The sequence below is a fragment of the Jaculus jaculus genome, chromosome 16 (genome assembly GCF_020740685.1).
Source record: "Jaculus jaculus isolate mJacJac1 chromosome 16, mJacJac1.mat.Y.cur, whole genome shotgun sequence".
NCBI classification, from domain to species: domain Eukaryota; kingdom Metazoa; phylum Chordata; class Mammalia; order Rodentia; family Dipodidae; genus Jaculus; species Jaculus jaculus.
Window position 1 is genome coordinate 50,684,490 of NC_059117.1, and position 22,583 is coordinate 50,707,072.

Below are 22,583 nucleotides of genomic sequence, written 5' to 3' on the forward strand. Positions count from 1 at the left end.
AATAAAGCCTTTGGAATTTTGATAGGGATTGCATTAAATGTGTAGATTGCTTTAGGTAAGATTGCCATTTTCACGATATTGATTCTTCCAAGCCAGGAACAAGGGATGTTTCTCCACTTTCTAGTGTCTTCTGCAATTTCTCGCTTGAGTGTCTTAAAGTTCTCATTGTATAGATTCTTTACTTCCTTAGTTAGGTTTATTCCAAGGTATTTTATTTTTTTTGATGCAATTGTGAATGGGAGTGATTCTCTGATTTCATCCTCTGTGTGTTTGTTGTTAGCATATATGAAGGCTACTGATTTCTGTGTATTTATTTTGTATCCTACTACATTGCTGTAGGTTTTGATTAGCTCTAACAGCTTGCTAGTAGAGTCTTTAGGGTCCTTTATGTATAGAATCATGTCATCTGCAAATAGTGATAACTTGATTTCTTCCTTTCCAATTTGTATCCCTTTTATGTGTGTCTCTTGCCTTATTGCTATGGCTAAGACTTCCAAAACTATATTAAATAGAAGTGGAGACAGTGGACACCCTTGTCTTGTTCCTGATTTTAGTGGAAAAGCTTCCAGTTTTTCCCCATTTAGTAATATGTTGGCTGTAGGCTTGTCATAAATAGCCTTTATTATATTGAGATATGTTCCTTCTATTCCCAGTCTCTGTAGGACTTTTATCATGAAGGGATGTTGGATTTTGTCAAATGCTTTCTCTGCATCTAATGAGATGATCATGTGATTTTTGTCCTTCAACCCATTTATGTAATGTATTACATTTATAGATTTGCGTATGTTGAACCATCCCTGCATCTCTGGGATAAAGCCTACTTGGTCAGGGTGAATGATCTTTTTGATATACTCTTGTATTCTGTTTGCCAATATTTTGTTGAGAATTTTTGCATCTATGTTCATGAGGGAGATTGGTCTGTAATTTTCTTTTTTTGTTCTATCTTTGCCTGGTTTTGGTATCAGGGTGATGCTGGCCTCATAGAAGGAGTTTGGTAGGATTCCTTCTTTTTCTATTTCCTGGAAAAGCTTAAGAAGCAATGGTGTTAGCTCTTCCTTAAAAGTCTGGTAAAATTCAGCAGTGAATCCATCCGGGCCTGGGCTTTTTTTAGTTGGGAGATTATTGATAACTGCTCGGATCTCCATGTTTGTTATAGGTCTATTTAAGTGATTAATCTCATTTTGATTTAATTTAGGTAGGTCATATAGATCAAGGAAATCATCCATTTCTTTCAGATTTTCATACTTTGTGGAGTATATGCTTTTATAGTATGTCCCTATAATTTTTTGAATTTCTCTGGAATCTGTTGTGATGTTACCTTGTTCATCTCTGATTTTATTAATTTGTGTCTCTTCTCTCTTTCTTTTGGTCAGATTTGCTAAGGGTTTATCAATCTTGTTTATCCTTTCAAAGAACCAACTCTTTGTTTCATTAATTCTTTGGATTGTTCTTTTTGTTTCTATTTCATTAATTTCTGCCCTAATCTTTATTATTTCTTCCCGTCTACTACTTTTTGGTTTGCCTTGTTCTTCTTTTTCCAAGGCTTTAAGGCGGAGCATTAGGTCGTTTACTTGCGACCTTTCTAATTTCTTAATATAGGCACTTAAGGCTATAAATTTACCTCTTAGAACTGCCTTCATTGTGTCCCAGAGATTTTGGTATGTTGTGTTCTCATTATCATTTGACTCTATAAATTTTTTGATTTCCTTTTTGATTTCTTCATTGACCCACTCATCATTTAGTAGTGTATTGTTTAGCTTCCATGATTTTGTGTATGCTCTATAGCCTTTCTTGCTACTGATTTGTAGTTTAATTCCATTGTGGTCAGATAGAATGCAAGGAATTATTTCAATTTTCCTGAATTTGTTAAGATTTGCTTTGTGTCCTAATATATGGTCTATTTTAGAGAATGTTCCATGTGCTGCTGAAACGAATGTATATTCTGCAGCCTTTGGATGAAATGTCCTGTATATATCTGTTAGGTCCATTCCTTCTATGACCTCATTTAGTCCAGATGCCTCTCTGTTTATTCTTTCCCTGGATGACCTGTCAATTGATGAGAGTGGGGTGTTAAAGTCACCCACCACCACCGTGTTTGGTGTTATCTGTGACCTTAGTTCTAATAGTGTTTGTTTGACGAATTTGGGGGCCCCCATGTTAGGTGCATATATGTTTAGGATTGTAATGTCCTCCTGTTGGAGTGTGCCCTTAATCAATATAAAGTGACCTTCCTTATCTTTTTTGACTAACTTCGGACTAAAGTCCACCCTGTCTGATATTAGGATAGCAACCCCTGCTTGTTTTCTAGGCCCATTTGCTTGAAACACCGTCTTCCAACTTTTCACCCTAAGATAATGTCTATCCTTTGTAGAAAGGTGAGTTTCTTGAAGACAACAAATTGTAGGATCCTGCTTTTTAACCCAGTCTGCAAATCTATGTCTTTTCGTTGGGGCATTGAGACCGTTGATATTAAGAGATATTATTGAAAGGTGTGTATTTATGTTTGCCATTTGTGTGTGTGTGTGTGTGTGTTACTTGTTCTACCTGTGCTCTCTTCTGTTAACTGGTATTTGAGTATGGCTGGTTTTTTCTAGGTTCCTTATATGTGTGCTTTTCCTTTTGTTCAGCATGGAGGATTCTATCAAGTATTTTCTGTAGAGCTGGTTTTGTCTTCAGATATTCCTTTAACCTGCTTTTGTCATGGAATGTCTTTATTTCTCCATCTATTTGGATGGATAACTTTGCAGGATAAAGTAACCTTGGTTGACAGTTGTTATCTTTCAGAACTTGGAATATATCACTCCAGGCCCTTCTGGCTTTAAAAGTTTGTGTTGAATAATCTGCTGTAATCCTGATGGGCTTGCTTTTGTAGGTAACTTGATTTTTCTCTCTAACTGCTTTCAATATTTTTTCTTTGGTTTGTGTGTTTGGAAGTTTGAGTATAATGTGGCGAGGAGAGTTTCTTTCTGGGTTTTGTCTGGCTGGGGTTCTAAAGGCTTCCTGTATCTGTATTGGCACCTCTTTCCCAATTTGGGGAAAATTTTCCTCTATGATTTTGTTGAAGATGCCTACTATGCCTCTGGAGTGGAATTCTTCTCCTTCTACTATGCCCTGAATTCTTATATTGGATCTTTTCATAGTGTCCCGAATATCTTGAAATTCCCACTCATACTTTTCTATAAGTTTGTCTTTCTCTTTGTTGGACTGCATTAGGTCTGCCACCTGATCTTCTAGCTTAGATATTCTGTCCTCTCCCTCATCCATCCTACTGGTGAGATTTTCTACAGAGTTTTTTATTTCATTAACTGTGTTCTTCATTGCTAGTAATTCTGACTGGTTTTTCTTTATTATTTCTATTTCTCTATTTATGTCTTGTATTGCCTTCTTTATTTCATTAAATTGGTGTCCTGCCTCTTCTTTGATTCCTTTGATTTCCTCTTTGATTTCTTCTTTGATTGTTTTCATGTGTTCTTTGACCTCTTTGAACATATTTATAATTATTCTTTTGAACTCTTTCTCAGGCATTTCCTCTAACTCTTTCTCACTGGAGGACATTTCTGATGCATTAATACTTTTAGGTGGATTTATATCGTCTTGCTTTTTAGTGTTTCTTGTGTTATAATGTATATATTTTTGCATCTTGGATTAAGTTAATGCTTGGATTTTCTAGCTAGCTGTGTATTCTTAGCTGTATCAATTGATTTGATGTAATATATTTTCAGGGTAGGACCTTAAGGTATTAGGTGTGGCTCTTAAGACTCTCAGAGTATCTACAAAGATGTTCTTAGGGGTTGAGTTTCCCTGCTATAAGAGTATTCAAGCAGGCTGAGTGGAATAATATACTGGTAGATTCTAAAATTTAGCTAAACACTGTACCCATTTCATCAAAAACAGCCCCGAGTATGTATGCAAGAGTAGTTATTATAATGACCAGATCCTCTATCAACAAAGAGGTTTAGATTTCTGGTCTGTTGAGGTATCCAAGTCAGCTTGTGACCAAGTGAGACCCTTCCCTGGTGCAATCCCAGTTACCTTGGGTGATTGTGGTCACAGTCAAGTTGCTGCCTGGGTCGTCGGGCTGCTGTTCTGATTTCTGGAGCTGGGCACTTGCTTTTCCTACGGGGCAAACTGAGCCGCTGACCGCTGCTGCTCACCCCGAAGCCGCTGCTGCGGGATCTGTCACCGCTGCTGCTCCTGGGTCCGCTGCTGCTGGGGCCACTGGTACCGGTGCTGAAGCCGCTGAAGTTGCTGCCGAATTCTGCTCCTGCTTGGGTCCCGCCGTCAGCCCAAGTTGGCGTGGCCAGGTCCCGGGCCGCTGCTGTGTTCGCTGGAGCTGGGTTCAGGCGGCAGGGGAGGGGAGGGAGCCGCGGCTGTTCTGGTTGTATCGTTTCTAGACGTGTGCTTTTACCTCGCGGTCTGCTCCTCCCTCCGTTGCTCGCTGCCGCTCTCCCCTCACGTTTCCCGAGTTGCGGAGAGCGCGGTGTGAGGGGAAAATCCCGCACCTGGCTTGTCCTGCGGCTCGAGCCGAGAGTCCGGCGGTTTTCTGCCGCTCCGCGGTTGCGGCGGGTAGCCGAGCCGCCCCGGAGCCGCTGTTCCCGCCTGTGCAGGCTCTGGATGCTCTATAACTCTTCCACTTCTCCACTGCCGCCTCAACTTCCTATACACCTCACTTTTTAGTAAAAGTGTGTATTTTGCTGAGTTTTTTTTGGTCTTTCCCCCCCCAGGCTGTTTTGGCGTGGTACCTACGCCGCCATCTTAACCGGAAGTCCTCTTTTTTGTTTTTTTAAAGTAGGGTCTCACTCTAGTCCAGGCTGACCTGGAATTCACTATGTAGTCTCAGGGTGGCCTTGAACTCATGGTGATCCTCCTACCTGTCCCTCCTGAGTTCTGGGATTAAAAGCATGTGCCGCCACACCCAGCTTTTGTCTGTTTTTATTATGAAAGGTTCTTTTTTTCTTGAATGTTTTATTTCATTTACTTGTTAGAGAGAGAGAGAGAGAGGGGGGGGGGGAGAGGGAGAGGGAGAGGGAGAGGGAGGGAGAGAGGGGCAGACATACACACACACACAGACAGACAGGAGCCAATACAAACGAACTCCTGATGCATGCTCCACCTTGTGAGCCACCATCTGGGATCCAGGAAGTAATGCTGCATCCCGCCTTCCACTCAATCCCCCTTATCTCCAGACCAGAAGACTTTTCAGACTAGATGACTCTTCGCTTATGGTGTTGATATGTTCTGCCTATTACTCTTTCCTGCATGGACCTGGAGAATGTCCCTGGGGTTGAGGAGAATCTCTCAGTGGCTGCCACCTAGAGCCTCCACCCCACAGTCGGAGTCAAGTCCTAAAAGATCAAGACTCTGTGATATCAGACTCGGGGGATCAGTTTAGTGAGACTATAATATCTCACGGGGGGGGGGGGGGATGTAGTGATTCCCAGACCAGAAATACAATTTCAAGACTGCCTGAATAAGGATTTTAAATGGAGGGTCTTTATTAACTGGCCAGTGACTGTCCCCTCACAGCAAGCTGCTGCGTAGGAGAGCAATGAGTTTATAAGGCAAAAAACCATCTTGTTTTACAATGGTCAGGAAAGAGAACCACATTCTTTTACAATGGACTAGAAAGTCCCCAGCAGGCAAGCTTGATTAGAAAAAGTGGAATTTTGCATTTAGCTTAGGATGTGGAACAAATACCCGATATCTTAACGAAAACCACATCCTCATTCTTGTTTGCATGGCTCTGTGTTGAGCTTTATTCACGGTTGGGTCTTCTTTTTTTATCATGAAAATGGCAGGGTGTCTTAAGATGGCTTTCCTTATGTTAAGCTATCTGGGTGTTTCCATCGCCTAAGAGAAGATTTCAGTAAGTGAGCAGGTGAGGGTTTCACAAACTGGGTAATGATTGGAGGGATGCATTAAAGGTCTGATGGAAAATAGTTCTGGAAAGGGTTCTAAGGGAAGAGGTAATTTGGAGGTGATCTGATGTGAGCTTCTGTTACTTCTAAAATATTAGGTAGGCTATGAAGAAAAAAGGGAAAAAGTCAAGGGAAGTGAAGTGAGAATGTGGGAGGTGGGGTAGAGGGTGCTGTAATTAGAGACAGAAAGAGACCTGAGTTAATGTGTGGCTCATGTCTCTTATCCAACTTGTGCAGGGTTGCTTTGCGTTGAAATGGACTGGTGTGAGCAGAGGGATATGGCACAGCAAAAATGAAATCTTTGGGCCAAAACTGCTGCCTCTTCAGCTGCAATTGTACGAGAGATTACAACCTTTGAGAGTGGGCCAGCTGACCTGCACTGGGGCAACAGGAAGGATGTAGACTCTATTGAAGGGGCTTGAATGCTAAGGAGTGTTCTTTTCTTCAAAATCAGATTTATTCCCCCCTGGATTAACAAACTGGCACCCCACCTGGTATTATGAAGTATAAGAAATGCAAGAAAGAGAGGGTCATTGAATTTGCAACACAGTCTTGTGTTTTGGAAATGGCCATGAACAGTGTGAAGCAGGTTTGCTGGATGCCTGCATGGAGACCCCATGGAGCTGTGAGGATGAACCATGGGTTGCAGTAGAGACCCAGTAGTGCAACTGGGACCACAAGATGGCTGCCAAGGAGAGGTGCTGGCCCCAGATGAAGTTTTCTAGGTCTGTGAGTAGCCTAGTTGGAGGAGCAGAATTGGAACTACAGACTTATTGGTGGTTGGAATTACTGGAGGTGGAGACTTGTCATTTGCTAGAGTTGTTGGACTTGGAGCTTCAGAGTTTGATGTTTACCCTGGTTGTTTTAAATCTTGTATTGGTTGAATATTTTTTCCTATGCCCAATGCCATCTTTTGCAATGTGTTTATTTTGTGTGCCATTTATGGGTTTTGGTGGGATTTTTTTTTTGTTATTATGGCTCAAGAGATCTGACTGTGGGAATGTTTGTACATCATTAAGATTGATAAAAACTATGGGGACTTTTAAAGATGGACTGAATGCATTGTATTTTACATCATAGATGGTTATGGTTATGAGCTTATGGGGGCCAGGGGCAGAACATGTTGTTTTGATTCACGTGTCCCCCATAAACTTAGGTGTTCCAAATGGTAGATTCTGAGCTGATGGAGATTTGGGAATTAATGCCTCCTGGAGGCAGTGCATTGTTGGGGGAGGGGTTATGGGTATTATAGCCAGTTTCTCCTTGCCAGTGTTTGGCACACTCGCCTGTTGCTGTTCTCCACCTTATGTTTTCTAGGGAGTGATGTCCACCCTCCTCTCATGTCACCATTTTCCCCTGCCAAGCTTCCCCTCAAGTCTGTAGGCCAAAATAAACCTTTTTTCTCACAAGGTGCTCTCGGATGTGTGATTTCTACCAGCAATGTGAACCTAACTGCAATAGGCCATGACACTATTCTACATGATACTGGTATGCTGCATACCTGTGTAAAGTGTGGACTTAGTTATTATTTCTCACCACCGTCAGATATGGTTCATGATTGCAATAAGTAAACTGACTACATGCAAAATTCTAGGAGGAGGAAATATGAAACATAAAATGAGCACATGGAAAAATCTGTACTATATGCTCAATTTATATATAAAAATAGATAGCTTTGAGAAACAAACCCTAATTATTTAAGCAAATAACCTGTAAAATCAAGATACCCATTTGCAGAAAAGAAACTTGACTGGGATGGAGAAATGGTTTAGTGGTTAAGGCGTTTGCCTATGAAGCCTAAGGACCCAGTTGGATTCCTCAGGACCCATGTAAGCCAGATGCACAAGGTGGAACATGTGTCTGGAGTTCATTTGGAGTGGCTGGAGGCCATGGTGTACCCATCTCTCTCTCTCTCTGCCTTTTTCTTTCTGTGAGATAAAAGGTAACAAAAAGTATTTAAGAAGAAAAGGAAACTTGACTGAATATCCCATACAGAATTGTATCAGAATTGCTCAGGACTGCTATTGCATTTTGATCAGTTTCCAGCTCATCAAAGAGCATTGCACTACTAGTTTCATTCGAGAGCAAAGTGAGTAGAAGTTGAGCTGAACATATGATAATAATTAGGTATCATTAGTAAAATAAATCCTGCAATACTGCAGCAAATTGTTTCATATTAATTTGTGGTACTACTTGAGAGTAGTTGAAAATGGTAATGCTCCAAAGAAGTGGTTTTTCTTCTTGTCCTTATCCTAAATCTCCCTGGAAAGCTATAAACACATCTCAGAACACCAGAACCAAGATTCTGATTTCATTAGCTTACTGTAACTTGAGGTAGAAAGATTTTTAAAGTCCTTCTGAGACTGTAATGAACCTCTAGCAGTTTGTCAGTGAATTCAAGGGCTTGGGATATATGAACTGTGCATGACAGCTCTGTGCTGTTTGCTTTGTACATGGTAGTAGCTCACTTGTGAATACTAGAAAAAAGGTTTGTCTGGCTAAAACAATAACAAGTTCTCGATGTGTTTTCTTATTCGTCTACGTTGCTATAAGATGGGTATAAATTACCAATGGACTCTAAGACTAAATTATTTGTTTTATGGATATTCCAAGTACTATAATTTGATTTATTTATATTGGAAGTCATATGCAACAAATAAATACAAAAAAGAAATAAAAATAACCTGTATGTATATGAGGTGTATTATATTATTTTCAAACTTCTACAATGATTACTGAAAAATGGAATTGATTCTTATAGTGTTATATGTCTTTTGCTAAGAAATAGAAGTTAAAATTATAATTTCAGGAATAGGTGTAATAGCAATGCTAAGATGACAATATTGGGGATAGAAAGACATTCACCTAAATAGGGCTAGTGCTAATGGGGGAGGGGAGTGAGAATGAACTATGTTACATATATGTGTGAAAATTTAATTCTATTGTCAAATTGATAAGTGTCTGGAGTTTATTTGTAGTAGCTAGAGCTGCTGGCATGCCCATTCTCTCTCTCTCCCTATGTTTCTCTGTCTCGGTTACTGCCTCTTTCTCTCAAATAAAAATGAAAAAAATTTTTTTGAAAAATAGTTTTAAAAAAAGAAAGGCTCTAGCATAACACAGTGTGTTTAACCAGGCTGCTTTTGCTATTCACTGCTGCATGCCTCTACCCTGTGTCTCCAATACTTCATGACAACTGAAGACCAGCTATCACCAGGAATCTCTCAGGCCTTCAATGCCCATTCAGTACTGTTGAGGCATCTGATCTCATGGACTGAGCAGCCAGAGTTCTCAGATTTTTCAGCCTGCACATGATCATTTTTGCACTGCCCAGTTCTGTGGATAAAGTATGTAGGAAAAAGCACATGTTTACAGATAAAACTTCCAAGTTCTACATGTATATAAAAGGTCTAAAGATTTCTAAATGTAAATTAGTATGGTATCCAGGATCATAGGACCCAGGTTGTTAAGAAGAAAACCTAAGCCCTCATCATAAAATTTACTAAACAAGGGCTGGAGAGATGGCTTAGCAGTCAAAGTGCTTGCCAAAGCACTTTACTACAGAGTAGCCAAAGGACCTAGGTTCGATTCTCCAGATCCCACATATAAGCCAGTTGCACAAGATGGTGCATGCATCTGGAGTTCATTTGCACTGGATAGAGGCCCTGGTGTGCTCATTCTCTCTCTCTCTAACAAATAAATAAAAAATTTACTAAACAAGTTAAGGTTAGGGCACTAATTGGAAAGGTGCATGATCCTGAAACTTGGGATTGAGGTGTGTGTGAACACCCAGGTAATACTGAGGACATTGAATACTCTGATGGATTTATTCTACCTGAGCATGTAGCATCCCCATACACTGAGCAGATATATCTCCATACCTAGTTTCCTGAAATCTTTCTCTCTCTGGCTTTGCCTGGAAGAATTAATCATGCATTACCCGTGGAACTGGACATGACCTTTGCTGAAGGCGATGCCAAGCAGCCCAATGCTGATGCTCCTCAGTACCCAGTACTCTGTGCTATGCTTTTACACCTATTTTGAAACTCAAGAGTGAGCATGCCTAAGGCTAATTAGAAACCATGTCCCATAAGGTTGTATGTTACTTTTTTATTGACAGCTTCAATAAATATAAACAGTTCACCATGATTGTAATCCTCTCCCATCACCTTCCATTTTCTCTCTCATAAATCCATTCTTAGTTGAATCCCTTCTTTTTTCTTAGAATCTCTTTTATTTTGATGTGATCATTTATTTCACTTTTATTTTGCAGGTCTTCTGTAGGTAGCAGCAGCCATCATGAGGCCATGAATATGAAGGTGGTTTGTCTGGAACATAGTATTGTTAGCACTTCTCCTTTCCTTTGGCTTGTAGAATAATTCCTCTAACTCTTCCATAATGATCCTTAAACCTTGGAGGGTGTATGAGAGAGATGTATCATTTAGTACTGAACACTCCACTGTCACTTCTCAGCACATTGGTGATTTTTGAATCAACCCAGTGGTGACTGCCATCTGAGAAGAGAAGCTTCTCTAATCAAAAACAAGGCTACCAGTAATGCAGGGGCATGAACATAAGTAATTAAGGGCATAATACATCAATTTAGCAAGACATTTGAAGGAGTTCTCCTCTAGGGCTTATTGGCTTCCCCAGCCATAGGCTTTGGATTATGTTTTCAGTACCAGGAGGAAATTCTCTCTTATGGATCAGCCCTCAAGTCCAATCAGAGAGCAGTTAGTTTCCTCCATATCAAACATAGCACTATTGTATCAGTTGATAAATTTGGCCTGGTTGGCCAGCCATAAAGCTTACATGGTTCATTGCTGGTTTACACCATTGATGACTTTTCTCTCCCAACAGGCTGTATATAGGTCTATTTAGCATCTTGACATCTGCCCAATGGAGAAGACCTCCAGCTTAGCTTCAGCTTGATTTCTCAGTGTCCTGCAGAGCAATTGTGTAGTCTTCAGCAATAATGCCTTACCATGTAGTTCTGATGGACAACCAAAAGTATTGTCAATAGTCTGGGGGCATCAGTGGCCCCCTGGTATCACTCAGTAGAAGATATCCTACCATACACTGAAATTTTTCTAATGACAATCTATTGCTTCTTGGCACAACATTATTCATGCCCATAAGATACTTCTCAAACTCTTTGTATTTTAACATATATATTAGCTAGCAAAGAAGTTGCATGGCATGTTAACATGCACAGTGAAATGTGGTCATGTGGGTTTCTAATATAGGTTGCATTGAAGTTACCTGATATATCATAGGAGAGTGGGGCCAAAACCACATTGGATTCATTATTTATTACATATTATGAGTTAATATTTGGTCATTGTGTGTTCAGAGTCATTTCAGTTTTGCCAAGTCTACTAAGACCACAACCTTGGTTATTAGACTACATATGGATTTATGATCCACAATTTAATAATAGTCTCTATTCTACTATATAAACATATTTTCTTGAATTACTGCAGTTAGTTCGAGATATTTGTCTTGTGTATTTTCTCCCTTGATACAGCATAAAAACAAATTGTGCTTTGTATAACTTCCTGCTAAGATACACATAGAAGAATAAGTCATATTTTCTAGTCCCACTCTTGTAATCTTGGGTTGAAGAGAAGTATCTCATTATAGGAGTTGGTATCATTTGATGACATAGCTGTGGACTTCACCTGGCAAGAGTGGCAGGACCTGAATGTTGATCAGCGAACCCTCTACAGAGATGTGATGCTGGAGAACTACCACAGCCTGGTGTTCTTGGGTGAGTTAAACTTTTCTGAAACTTTGTGTAGCAATTACTTTATTGTTTTTGGCTTTTTCAAGGTAGGGTCTCACTCTGGCCCAGGCTGACCTAGAATTAACTATGTAGTGTCAGGGTGGCCTCGAACTCATGGACATCTCCCTACCTCTGCCTCCCAAGTGCTGGTTTTAAAGACATGGGCTACCACGCCCGTCAGCAATTACTTTCTTTTGGGTGGAAAAGTATAATTATTCCTAGTAATGCTAATATTATTTCAATATTGCACTTTAAAGTTAAAAAATTATAAGGGGGCACAATATGTAGGAAAATGTGGTTTTGGAGTACACACATATACAACGACCAGAATCTGTCAGCTCATGTGTTACTTGTAGCTTTTGTTAAATACTAATTTAATTGGTATCACATGCATAGTTACTACTATGCTATAGAACCTATGAAGTTATTTCTTCCAAATGCACCCAATTCTATCCATCCTTTTTCCATCCTTTTCTTCCACACATTTTCCATATTCTGATTGCTTGTTTTATTTTCTAACGTATATTAAATCACTGTAGACTTGTAAATACAATGAGAACATTAAGGATTTTGTTTTTGTGTCTGTCATATTTTATTTATATATAGTTACTTTTCTGGAGTGAGGAAGCATGTTCACTGCAATTATGGAAGTTTATGCTAGCCCAAAGAAAAATTCTATTCTAGTTTGGTGAATGAGTTTATTGGGGTTACTTAGAGAATTTCAAGTGAGGAATTTATGGCAATCTGGTTGGGAAATGTTGATAGTGCATTGCCAGTGTCATAGATTTGGTCACAGTTGTATCATTCTTTATTTTTTTAAATATGTTTTATTTATTTAAGAGAAAGAGAGAGAGAGAGAAAATGAATGGTCGTGCCAGGTTCTGCAGCCACTGCAAATGAACTCCAAATGCATATGCCCCCTTATCCATCTGTCTTACATGGGACCTGGAGAGTTGAACCAGGATCCTTTGGCTTTGCAGGCAAATGCCTTAACTATTAAGCTACCTCTCCAGCCCCAAAGTTGTATCATTCTTGATTTCATTGATGTGACTGTGATAAAAGTTTCCTTGTATTTCAGTAGAGCTCCTTTGCTTTACGATGGTGACAGTATTTTCAAAACCAGAGGAGGGGCTGGGGAAGTAGCTTAAGAGCTAAAGGTATGCCCAGCAGGCACACATTTTTTTTTAGAGAGAGAGAGAGACAGACAGACAGTTGGCATGCCAGAGCCTTCAGTCATTGCACTTGAACTCCAGATGCATGTAACCCCTTGTGTGCATGTGTGACTTTCTTCTTTTGTGTCACTTTGTGTGTCTGGCATATTTGGGACCTGGAGAGTTGAACATGAGCCCTTAGGCATCACAGGCAAGCAGCTTCACTGCTGAGCCTTCTCTCTAGCCCCCCCTTTTTTTCTTTTGAGATAGGATTTCACTCTAACTTAGGTTATCCTAGAACTCACTTTGTACTCCAAGATGGTTTTTATTTATTTATTTTTATTGAAAACTTCCATAATTTTAAACAATATCCCATGGTAATTCCCTCCCTCCCCTCCACTTTCCCCTTTGAAACCCCATTATCCACCATATCCCCTCCCCTATCAATCAGTTTCTGTTTAATTTGATGTCATGATCTGTTCTTACTATTATGATGGTCTTGTGTAGGTAATGTCAGGCACTGTGAGGCCATGGATATCCAGGCAGGTTTGTTTCTGGAGGAGCACGTTGTAAGGAGTCCTACATTTCTTTGGCTTTTACATTCTTTCTGTCACCTCTTCTGAAATGGACTCTGAGCCTTGGAAGGTGTGGTAGAGACATTTCAGTGCTGAGTACTCCTCTTTCACTTCTCAGCACCATGGTGCCTTCTGAGTCACCCCAAGGTCATTGCCACCTGAAATGAGAAGCTTCTCTAACCAAAAGTGAGAGTAGCATCAATATATGGGTATGAACATTAAGAGAAGTGCTTACCAGGCAGTTTGATGAGCATGGTATATACATTTAGCCAGATGCCAGCAGATGTTATACCCCTAGAGCCCATGACTACCCCTGTTGTAGGTTTTCAATATTGGAAATGTATTCCCTCCCAAGGAGCAGGCCTCCAGTCAAATCAGAGGGTGGTTGGTTTCCCCCATAACTGATGTGCCATTATTGCACCTGTTGGCTCATTTGGTCTGGCTGGCCAAATATAAGTCTTGCAGTGTCTGCTGCTGGGTATCTTCATTGGTGATTTCTCTCTTTCCCATTGAACTGCAATGCAGCGTGACTTTTTCCCAGCTTTCTGTCAGCTGGTCTACATGGAGGAGGTTTTCAGCTCAGCTCCAGCAGGGTTTCTCAGTGACCTTTCAGCCCAACTATGTGGAGTCTTCAGCAATAGGGTCTTACCATCTATTCCTGGTGGGAAACCAACCGCCTTAGCAGTGACCTGTAATGTTTTGGGGGTATCAGGGACCTTGCTGTCTAACAACTCACTGGAAGGTATCCCATCCCTGGCACTGAAAATTTTCTAGTAATAATCTATGGCTCCTGAGTGTTCCATTGTCCAAACAAGTAGGTTTCCCTATGATTTATTTATATCCTCTTAGATTTTGATTAGCCCTCCCTCCACATTTCCTTTACTCAGTCTCTTTCCCCTGACCTCACTTTGGCCTTTTCACCACCATTAATCTGTTCTTCTACTTACATACATGCAATTGCATCCTACTGATCCCCCCCCACCCTTTCTATTCCCTTTACATTTCCTTTCTAGCTTACTGACCTCTGCTGCTGAGTTTTCTTTCTACTCACACAGAAGTCCAATCATGTGTAGCTAGGATCCACATATGAGAGAAAACATGTAGCATTTGGCTTTCTGCGCCTGGGTTACCTCACTAAGCATAATACTTTCCAGATCCACCCATTTTCCTGCAAATATCATTAACTTCATTTTTCTTTTACATTGAGTAGAACTCCATTGTGTAAATGTGCCACATCTTCATTACCCACTCATCAGTTGAGAGACATCCATGCTGGTTCCATTTCCCAGCTATTATAAATAGAGTGTCTATAAACATAGTTGAGCAAGTATCTCTAAGGTAGTGAGACGAGTCCTTAGGACATATGGCCAGGGGTGCTATAGCTGGGTCATATGGTAGATCTATTTTTAGCTGTCTCAGGAACTTCCACACTGATTTCCACAATGGCTGGACCAGATTGCATTTCAATCAACAGTGTAGAAGGGTCCCTCTTTTTCTGCATTCCCTCCAGCATTTATGGTCATTTGCTTTCATCATGGTAGCCAATCTTTTTTTCTTCTTTCTTTCTCTCTTTCTCCCTTTCTTTCTTCCTTCCTTCCTTCCTTCCTTCCTTTTTTTTTTGTTTTTGTTTTTTTTGAGGTAGGGTCTCACTCTAGCTCAGGCTGACCTGTAATTCACTGTGTTGTCTCAGGGTGGCCTTGAACTCATGGTGATCCTCCTACCTCTGCCTCCTGAGTGCTGTGGTTAAAGGAGTGCACCACCACACCTGGCTTCAATGTAGTTTTAATCTGCATTTCCCTGATGACCAGGGATGTAGAACATTCATTTAGATGTTTATATGCCATCTGCATGTTTTCTTTTGAGAACTCTTATTTAGTTCCATGGCCCATTTTTAATTGGGTTGTTTGATTTCTTATTATTTTTTTGAGGTCTTTGTATATCCTAGATCTTAGTCCTCTATTAATTTAATGTTTTATTTTAAATTATTATTTTTTTAATTACTTATTTATTTATTTATTTATTTGAGAGTGACAGACACAGAGAGCAAGACAGATAGAGGGAAAGAGAGAGAATGGGCGCACCAGGGCTTCCAGCCTCTGCAAACGAACTCCAGACACGTGTGCCCCCTTGTGCATCTGGCTAACGTGGGACCTGGGGAACCGAGCCTCGAACCAGGGTCTTTAGGCTTCACAGGCAAGCGCTTAACCACTAAGCCATCTCTCCAGCCCTTAAATTATTTTTTAAGGTGTGTTTTGTGTTATATACCTTTCATCCTAGAACTCAGGAGGATGAATAGGAGGATCACCATTTGTTTGAGGAAAGCCTGAATCCATTCAAGGTCATCATGAAGTAGAGTAAGACCCTATCTCCCTCTCCCACCCCCAAATCAATGTTTTATATATCATATTCCTTAATGTCACTTGAGGGTAATATTCGGGTTAGTGAACATTGAGTGTAAACCTCAAAAATAGTTTGCAGTTCACCTAGAAGAACACAGTACTTGAAATAAAATTGATACCATGTGTGAGTCCACCTGATTTAACATACTGGCAAAATTTGTATATTATTTTTTATTAATAGGGAACTGTATGGCTAAACCTGATTTGATCTTCAAGTTGGAGCATGGATTTGCCCCATGGAATGTAGCAGAATGCTCAAATCAGAAGCTTCCAGGCAAGTGAATGCCACCTGGGGAAAGAAAAGATAGTGAGATGAAAACTCATCATGTTTAAGTCCTCTTTTTTGGAGGGGGGGCTTTTGGAGGTAGCATCTCACACTAGCCCAGGCTGATCTGGAATTCATATGTAATCTCAGAGTGGGCTCAAACTTATGGCAATCCTCCTACCTCTGTCTCCCAATTGCTGACATTAAAGGTGTGCGCCACCACACCTGGCATGTTCAAGTCTTAAAGCCTCTTGTTACTGTGAATCAGAAAGAACTTTTTGCAATCTCAATGTATGATCCTGTTGTGCCAGTGAAGAATTTTTCTAAGGCATTCCAAAATTTATGTCCCTATATGGATTGCCTTTGAAAATGTGAGTTAGATATTGTGCCTAAATTCTCAATTTTCACATTTTGTGTGTGTGTGTGTGTGTGTGTGTGTGTGTGTGTGTGTGTGTGTGTGTTTTCAAGGTAGGGTCTCACTGTAGCCCATGCTGACCTGGAATTCACTGTGTAGTCTCAGAGTGGTCTTAAACTCACGGCGATCCTCCTATCTCTGCCTCCTGAGTGCTGGGATTAAAGGCATGCACCACTATGCCCAGCTCTTCTTGTACTTTTTTTTTTTAAATAATATATTTTATTTATTTATTTGAGAGAGAGAAAGAGGCACAGAGAGAGGTGTGTCAGAGTCTCTAGCCACTGCAAACGAACTCTAGATGCATGCACCCCCTTGTGCATCTGGCTTACTTGGGTCCTGGAGAGTCGAACTGGAATCCTTTGGCTTTGCAGACAAATGCTTTAACTGTTAAGCCATCTCTCCAGCCCCTCCTCTTGTACTTTTTAATATGACAGTGCTAATACTTTCCCATTGCTGTGATGAAACCCTTATAAGAAACACCTTTAGAAAGAAAGCATTTCTTGAAGTGTACAATTCTATAATGATAGTTTTGCTTATAATGCTGATACAGTGTTGAAAATAATACACAAGAGAGTATTTAGCATAGTTGCAGTTACTTGTGGAATTTATAAAAAATAAAAAACAGCATCAGAATTTTCAGGAGATGATAGAAGGTTAGACATTGTCTCCACAATGTCCATGAGAAGAATCTAGGTGACCAAGGATATTAGATATGTGAAAAGGAGGAAGTGTGTCGAGGATTGAAATAGAGCTTTTAGTCCACCCACAGGAAGAAAAACAGAATGACAGTGCAGAGAAAAGTAATAAATATTCCACTGTCATCTCATAGATTAAAATACAATGCAAACTTAAGTATGAAGTAAGAAAAGACAGGACAAAGAGCAATTGTGGCCAAATAGTATTTCTGGTACTAGTTTAAATCTGTGTCTCAAATAAGCATGAAATCTAGGTATTTGGTTCTTTTTTTCTTTTTTAACCCAATCTGCAACAGCAGACTTGCATTAGATACATCGATTACATTTATCAAAATATCTAGGAGTGCTAGAAGTAGACACCATCTACTGTTGAAACTGAAACAGCCATAATCCAGACAGTCTGTGGACATACATTCATTTTAGCTTCCCATATTTAGGTACAATGTGTAACTGAAGATTGAGCCCAGGTCAATCATATGGGTTGACCCTTTGCTTTACTACATGTGGTTGATTCTTGGTTGGGTACTTAAAGCCCTGACCTGAGCTAAAATAGATGGGAGATGCCTTATTCTTGTGCCTGCATGTGTAGCTTAAAATTTTTTTTGTTTATTTTTATTTATTTATTTGAGAGTGACAGACAGAGATAGAGGCAGATAAAGAGGGAAAGAGCATGCCAGGGCCTACAGCCACTATAAATGAACTCCAGATGGGTGCGCCCCCTCGTGCATCTGGCTAACGTGGGTCCTAGAGAATAGAGCCTCAAATTGGGGTTCTTAGGCTTTACAGGCAAATGCTTAACTGCTGAGCCATCTCTCCAGCCCCTATGTAGCTTTTATATTAAGTAGGACTCTGGCTGGTACATCACCTTCAAAAGTCATTGAAGTCACCAGTGCATTTAGTATACAAACACATTTCTTTCTTTCCTTTTTTTTTTTTTGTTTATTAGTATTTTTAATGTATTTGTTTTTTCAAAGTAGGGTGTCACTGTAGCTCAGGCTGACCTGGGATTCACTATGTAGAACGTTTCTTATCTGAAGGCTGCCCTACCATTGGCATTGTTTATGGCCAGTCCATCAGCCCACATAGAAAGCCAACTGTAATAGTAAGACCAAATGAACTGTGATAAACCTGAGCTAAAACACCATTATTCCTGTCAACTACTGGGAGAGTCTAATATTGGTAAGCAAGAATAACGATTTTCTCTGATTTTCAACTATATTTTCTACATTGTTGCTTTTATTTTCACTTTGTTTCTTATTGTGATGTCTTCCTGTTTGAAATTTTAGTCCTTTTACCTTTATTTTATTTATTTTTTCATTTTGCTTTGATTTTCTCGTGTAGCTTGTTTTTGTTCTTTCTCTGTTGTGCAGTCTGTTTTCTTTTTCTTTGACCTCCTCTTCTCTTTAATGCAGAATACTAGTTATTGAAGATAAGTTTGAACTACTGTTATCATTAGATTCCATTAATGAGAAACATATACAATAATCATGTCCATAGCCGTTAATAAATCCATTGTTAGCTGGGGAGGTCACACAGTGGGGGAAATGTACTTGTTGCATAAGCATGATAACCTGACTTGTGATCCCCAGAATCCACCAGCGAGCAGAGAATCCCCCACATCTCATACGGCAAAATCATTGCATAGACAGATGTTTACAACAGGAAACACTTTGAAAAAGATGGAAGGTGAAGAATGACAGCTGAGCTTATCTTTTTAGTACCACACATGCATTTTGTAACAAGCATTTCCAATCTCACACTTACATATAAACAAAGAGAAGCCTAATATGAATCCATTCTGTTGAAAAATGTAGTAGTGGAGAGACTAGAAACAAATAAGAACAACAAAAACAGACACTCCCTATGTCATTGTAGTAGAGTACTGTACTAATCTTGGTAAATAAAGCAAACAATAGGAGAGCAAAATATCTAATCAATACTTGGAGAAATGTGTAAACACTTAGACAAGGAAATATCACGGTGAAAAAATGACAACTTTTCCTCATACTTACTAGATTATCACACTGAAAATTAAGTTCTGATTAGAAAAAGGTTCATCCAAGATAGAATGGCTGTTTTCAGAAAACTTATACTGAAATAATTATTGATGATGAAAAAAAAACATATAGATCAATAGTAGTCTTCTGTAGAGATATATCATAATCAAGTGACCTCTAATGAACTAACTGAATATAGGAGAGAAAGTTGTTTACTTTTCACTTAATTGTGTAAGACATTGCTCATGTTAAGTAACACATCCGTTAGTGTAATCTGGGTTATTGATGTACAATAACAAATTCAGTGAATAAAAAAGTATAAGAGGAAACATTATTAATGTGTTTGTGAGCTATCATTTATAAAAATATAATACCTCCCCAAATACTTTGAAGTCCTTGTGAGTCAAGTCCCTGTTATAGTATTAGGAATGTAATAATTATTTTGTTTTTCTGCAGAATTTAAAGACCAAGAGAAAACCAACTGGACCAAGACTTATGAATTTAAACAATGCCAGAACCCTATACATCAGAAGTTACATCTCACTCATCAGCATGAAACTCACATAATTGAGAAGCTATATAAATGTAATGAATGTGGGAAAGCTTTTACCCAGAAGTCACATCTTAATCTCCATCAGAAAATCCATGCAGGGGAGAAACCATATTCATGTAATGAATGTGGGAAAGGTTTTGTGTGCAAATCATACCTCATTATTCATCAGAGATCTCATACAGGTGAAAAGCCATATACATGTAGTGAATGTGGCAAAGCTTTCTTCCGGAAGTCAGAGCGCAATAGGCATCAGAGAATACATACAGGCGACAAGCCATATGAATGTAATGAATGTGGTAAAGCTTTCTTCCGGAGGTCAGAGTACAGTAGGCATCAGAGTACCCATACAGGTGAGAATCCATATGAATGTAATGAATGCGGGAAAACTTTCTTGTGGAAGTCACACTTAACTATTCATCAGCGATTTCATACAGGTGTGAAGGCATATGAATGTAGTGAATGTGGGAAAAGTTTCTACATGTTGTCACATCTCACTCGTCACCAAGGAACTCATGTAGTTGAGAAGCCATATAAATGTAATGAATGTGGGAAAGGTTTCTGCTCAGTGGCAGAACTTCATGTCCATCAGAAAAATCATACAGGGGACAAGCCATATGCATGTAATGAATGTGGGAAAGTTTTCCCTGGCAAATCATTTCTTAATAAGCATCAGAGAACTCATACAGGTGAGAAGCCATATAAATGTGATCAATGTGGGAAAGCTTTCCCTGTCAGGTCCTTTCTTAATAGTCATCAGAGAACTCACACAGGTGAGAAGCCATATGAATGTAATCAATGTGGAAAAGCTTTCTTTTACAAGTCATATCTTAAAATGCATCAGAGAACTCATACAGGTGAAAAGCCATATGATTGTAATCAATGTGGTAAAGCTTTCTACAAGAAGTCATTTCTCACTCGGCATCAGAGAACTCATACAAGAGAGACACCATATAAATGTAATGAGTGTGGAAAAGGTTTCTTCTCTAAACCCCAACTCACTGTGCATCATATGCATCACTGTGCTTCATGAGAAACCATATAAATGTGGGAAAGCTTTCTTCTGAAAGTCATAACTCACTATGCATCAAAGAATTCACACAGGTGAGAAGCCATATATATGTAAGGAGTGTGAGATGGTTTTCTGCCAAATGTCAAAACTTCCACATCATAAAACTCACACAGGCTAGCAGCCATATGAATGTAATGTATGTTGGAAAGCTTTCTCCCAGAATTCACAATTCACCTTGCATTAAAGAATTCATAGCAGGGCATGGTGGCACACAACTTTAATCCCAGCACTTGGGGGAGGCAGAGGTAGGAGAATTGTCATGAGTTTGAGGCCATCCTGAGACTACATAGTGAATTCCAGGTCATCCTGAGGTAGAGTGAGACCCTACCTTGAAAAACAAACAAACAAAAACAAAACTATATATATATATATAGTGTTTGCAGTCATATTAATGTAATACATCTGTGAATGAAAGCTTTCATATGGAAGACATATTTCAGAAGATGCAAGCCATAGAAATGTACTGTAAGTGGGAAACATTTCCCAATTTGCATCTTCATATACATCAGAGAGCTTATAAAAATGTGAATTCCTCTGAATGTAGGAGACACCAATAATGTAGGACGGCTGCCAAGGAATACTGGTCCTGCTGGCTTAGTTGAATATTTGGAGGGAAGAAATTTGGAGCCCAGCATATTTTTTTCCAAGTCCCAAATGTACAGCTGCAAAACATGATGTTTTGCTTTCTGGTTTTCTTATCAATATTACCCAAATATTTTCTTGCATGCCAACTTTTTGCAATGAACATATTTATTCTGTGCCATTCTGTATTGGAAATAAATAATTATAATTTGATTTTATAAGGCTCACGATTAATAGACAGTTTTGAGTCTCAGTTGAGACTTTCAACTTCTGAACAATATTGGGTTTGCTAAAGACTACAGAGACTTATTTATTTTTTAAATTTATTGACAGCTTTTCCATAATTATAGAAAATATGCCATGGCAATTCCCTTTCCACCTCCATTTCTTCCCCCTCACAAATTCACTCCATCATATCTTGTCTCTCTGTCAATTAGTCTCCTTTTATTTTGATGTCATCTTTTTAAACTTTAAAACTTTTTATTAGTTATTTACACAGTTTGTATACAGTCATGTTGTTACCATCATTAGCCTTCTCCCCATCTTCCCCCCTCTGCAGGGACCCTCCTCATTGGGGAATGTGGATCATGCATTGTGGGGCTAGCCATCAGTTATGTGTAAGTGTATCTGTGCATAGTGACCCAACTTGTGGCTCTAACAGTCTCTCTGTCCCCTCTTCCACAGATTTCCCTGTGCCATGTTGGGTTCATTTTAGGTTACTCGAATGATGAGGTCTTGGGAGCCTCTGTGTCTCTGGACCTCTGTTTTGGTAGGAGTTGAGTGTTCTCTGTGTCTGTTTCCTTCACCCTTTTACTGGTACCAGGTTCATCATGAACACAGCCATCTTGCTTATTTCCCCAATAAATCTTAGTTTCAGCTGGAGTCCTGTTGAGGTGTCACGGGCTGATTCTTTCATTAGAATCTCTGTCTGTCGGAAAAAAAGCAGATTCTCCAGTGGAGAGTGAAGTCAGCACCAGATATATGGGATAACCATTATTCTTTTAGAAAGAATTTAATAGGTGTAGGTCCTCTTGTAGCCTATAATTGTAACTTGATAGTGGAGAGGGGGCTCATTTTTTTGGATGTGGTTCTGACTGTTTCCCAGCTCCAATTATGGGTTCCGTTCCACTGATCAGATCAATTAGCCAGATCAATAGCAGATGGTTACTCACCATGATTGTG

The 22,583-nt window shown here is 39.5% G+C and overlaps 1 protein-coding gene across 1 annotated transcript in view; it reads left to right on the plus strand.

Annotated features, from left to right (window-relative positions):
- LOC101615125 (zinc finger protein 829-like) overlaps positions 1-22,583 on the plus strand; it is a 168,230-nt gene that overhangs the window by 11,835 nt on the left and 133,812 nt on the right. The window contains exons 2-4 of the mRNA XM_045135657.1: positions 11,559-11,685; positions 16,007-16,099; positions 19,654-20,100. Coding sequence (XP_044991592.1) covers positions 11,559-11,685; positions 16,007-16,099; positions 19,654-20,100 — 667 coding nt within the window. The remainder of the gene's footprint in view (positions 1-11,558; positions 11,686-16,006; positions 16,100-19,653; positions 20,101-22,583) is intronic.